Source organism: Vanessa cardui, chromosome 18 (assembly GCF_905220365.1).
Source record: "Vanessa cardui chromosome 18, ilVanCard2.1, whole genome shotgun sequence".
In the NCBI taxonomy this organism is placed as follows: Eukaryota; Metazoa; Arthropoda; class Insecta; order Lepidoptera; family Nymphalidae; genus Vanessa; species Vanessa cardui.
The window spans coordinates 7771638-7775148 of NC_061140.1; the positions used below are offsets into that span (position 1 = coordinate 7771638).

General features: G+C 49.6%; 1 protein-coding gene across 1 annotated transcript; it reads left to right on the top strand.

Moving 5' to 3' along the window:
* The first annotated feature begins 203 nt into the window (after positions 1 to 203).
* Positions 204 to 809, top strand: LOC124537568. The gene has a single exon (XM_047114442.1). The coding sequence runs from the start codon at positions 204 to 206 to the stop codon at positions 807 to 809; it is 606 nt and encodes a 201-aa protein (XP_046970398.1).
* Positions 810 to 3511: the final 2702 nt, after the last annotated feature.

Sequence of the window (3511 nt, forward strand, 5' to 3'; positions counted from 1 at the left end):
GACACTCCAGTGATCCATATGTCCGGTACCCAGCTGAGTCTAGTAACCGAGATCAAGCTGCTGGGTCTCATAATAGACTCCAAACTCTCCTTTAACGCACATGTGGTCGCTACCTGTAAAAAGGCGGCAGAAATCTATAAACAACTAGCACGTGCAGAAAGGTGTCATGGGGTCTCAATGGAGAAATAGTGAGAACCATCTACATGGCAGTTATAGAGCCTATTGTCCTGTATGCGGCTAGCGTATGGTCTCCTGCAGCAGAGAAGTTGACGTTAAAGAATAAGCTCAACTCGCTCCAAAGAGGCTTCGCCTTAAAGATATGCAAGGCGTACAGAACAGTATCTCTCACATCTGCACTAGCCCTAGCAGGACTACTCCTCCTTGACCTCCGCGTCCGAGAGGCTGCCACCCTATTCAAGATAAAAAAAGGCTACTGCGTGGACCTCCTACCACCTGGACGCGAACTGGAGCGCAGGGTGGATCCTTTGCAAAACCCCCACCCATCGTTACTCGAAACAACTGAGTATGTGCGCTTAGAGAGCCTGGACTCACAAGCCCTTGAAAAACTTCATATAGTTGGCCCCCTTATCTTCACCGATGGCAGCAAGATAGACGGAAAAGTCGGTTCTGCTCTAACATGGTGGGATCAAGGAACAGAATCCAGATACTCCACGTTCCGTCTGGAACCGCACAACACAGTCTACCAATCGGAAATGTATGCACTCCTCAGAGCTATCAAAATGGTCAAGAAATCGAAGTACCGCTCTACCAACATCTTGAGCGACTCAAGAGTCAAGATCCTCGCTTGACCTACTAAGGTGTCCATCTATAACACATCCCTTGGCCCTTGAGATAAAGGAGTGAATACGAGAAATCCGAGAGAAGGGAAGAACTGTTCGGTTTTTCTGGTTAAGGGCCCACGTAGGAACGCCGGGCAATGAAAGAGCGGATGAGCTAGCCAAAAAAGCGGCTCTCACAAAAAAGACAGCACCTGAATACGATAAATTCCCAATATCGTATGTCAGAAGGCAGATACGAGAGGAGACTGTCAAGAGGTGGCAGTTGCGATACGAATCCTGACAAACCGGATCAGTCACTAAATTATTCTTACCAGACATAAGGAAAGCCAACAAACTGGTAAGAAAATCGGTACTAACACGAGTCGACACTCAAATTCTGACCGGTCATGGGGGGTTCGCGGCGTACCTCCATCGATTTAAAATCAAAGATAGCCCTTCTTGCGTCTGCGACCCCGAATGCGAAGAAACTATCCTCCACATAATTTTAGAATGCCCAAGATTCGGCCTAGAAAGACTGGAACTAGAAATTAAGATCCAAACCAGACTAGACCAGTCCTCTCTCCAAACCATCATGGAGAAGGAGAATACAAGAACACCGTTCCTCGCATTTGCCAAAAAAGCCGCCCAAGTAGCCGCAAAAAGAAATAGTTCGTCCGCTACATCATCTTTAACCCCCCCACAACCACAAATTCAAAACACAACGCTCTCACCAGCACAGACCACGCCACAAAACACACAGCACAACACTATCAATACAAACTCATTGTTGACTTCCCAGCCAATCCAGACCCGGGCCACCATTAACACCCTTAGACAGAAGCTACAGGCTCTCCCAAATACTCTTAGGGGATTGCTCGTAAAGAGAGACCAGCCCACCACGTCCAACCAGCCCAACTGTTGCAAAACGTGGGTGAACGCGGTACACCGGGCATCAAAATTAAAGGTGTGGCTCTCTTTATGAGTTTAGATACAGAGATGGTGGGCATTAGATTCTGTCGCCCGGAAGGCTCAGATCGCTTGATAGTATCTCCTGGAGTAGCCTTACTCATTAAAGGGAGTACTTCAAATGTGAGCATTAAGCGCACCACCATCGATGCGCTAACAATCCAAATGCCTAGATGCGACTACGAAACAAAGTGGTCGCACTCTTCGAACGGGAAGAGGAAGCCTTTGCAATGGCGTGCGAAATGCTCTCGAGGTTGGGTGAGTTGGACCATGGAGGGAACCCATGTACGATAAGCGTGGACGCCATGAGAATCGGCTATCAAAAAGGTGACATTGCAGTCCCGCTATGGCTGCCTGTTAGCCTCGAAAAAACACGAGGTCATCGTTTATGAGGATAGGGGGGAAAACCTGAGTTTCCTGAAACCAGAGGTCACAACACCTTTCCCTACCACAAAGCCGGCCACCATCGAGTCCCAATTAAGCGGATCTAAGCGCTTGCTGTTAAAAATAGCGGCGCAGAGAACAGCCCAGGCCCCGAAGAGCCCTTGGGACAGACGGCCGAGTCCTGGACCCACAGTGGCGGCGGTGACATGTTTAATCCGCGATCTGGTATCTCCAAGGAACAAGACGTCGCACTCAACTCAATCATCCCGTCGGGATCATCGAGTAGACAGGCGAAGGCAATGAGGGAATTCCTAATGGTCAAACATCCGGAAAAGCCCAAAACTACTCGCGCCCACCTAACAAGGGCCGATAAGGGTCAAGTAATACCACCAAAGCTGAAACCAGCGTCTAACCCTCGAGACCATGCAGTGAATGCTTTCCTAGAGTTCCGGGCTATTGTGACGGCCACCCGCGAGGTCCACTTAGCCACCTGTAAAAAGATCATGCAGACCTACCGACGCGGTAACGAAAAGCTGCTGGAGGTGGAGCTCGAAGAAGCCGGGGCGGCCATATACAAGAACGACACATCCCAAGTTATCAAAGGGAAAATGTCGGGGCGATACATGGCAGCCTACAGCGCTGTAGATGGATTCGTTGACCTGGTTGAAGCGGAGACGCATACCCTAGGTTCTTGATACAAACAGGAGACCCAGTGGTAGTAGTGGCCAGATGCACGAGAGTAATGCTAGACGACAGGATACTCGTGATGGCAAAGTCCGTCTCAGAAGGTCCGGGCGTCGACGCACCTCTCGTGGGTTGGGAGCTGCCACAGATATCGTGGATAAACGGGGTACCAGGATGCGGAAAGACGACTCACATTGTCAGGAATTTTGATGAGGATAACGAATTGGTTATCACCTCAATGAACCACTTCGGAGCCATAGTAATGGCGGCACAGCTGTGTGGAGCTAGTGAGGTGGTCCTTATCGGAGACATCAACCAGTTGCCTTATATCGACAGAGAAAATCTGTTCGAAATGAGGTACTGCCGGCCAAGCCTGACAACAAACATCACCCGCGAGTTATCCTGTACGCACCGAAACCCCCTGGACGTCGCATACGCCATTAGTGAGGTTTACCGTACCATCTACTCTGCAAGCCCTATAATCTACTCCCTCAAAATGAAGGGTTTCACTGACGCCAACATACCATCCGACCAAACCGAAAACCTATATCTGGTCCATACGCAGGAGGAAAAGAAACTCCTGATGGACCAGGGATATGGAAAAGGAGAAGGATCAGGCGTCATGACCATCCACGAATCTCAGGGACAGACCTACGGCGACGTTATCATAGTCCAGTCGAAAAATGTGAGGCTCCGTA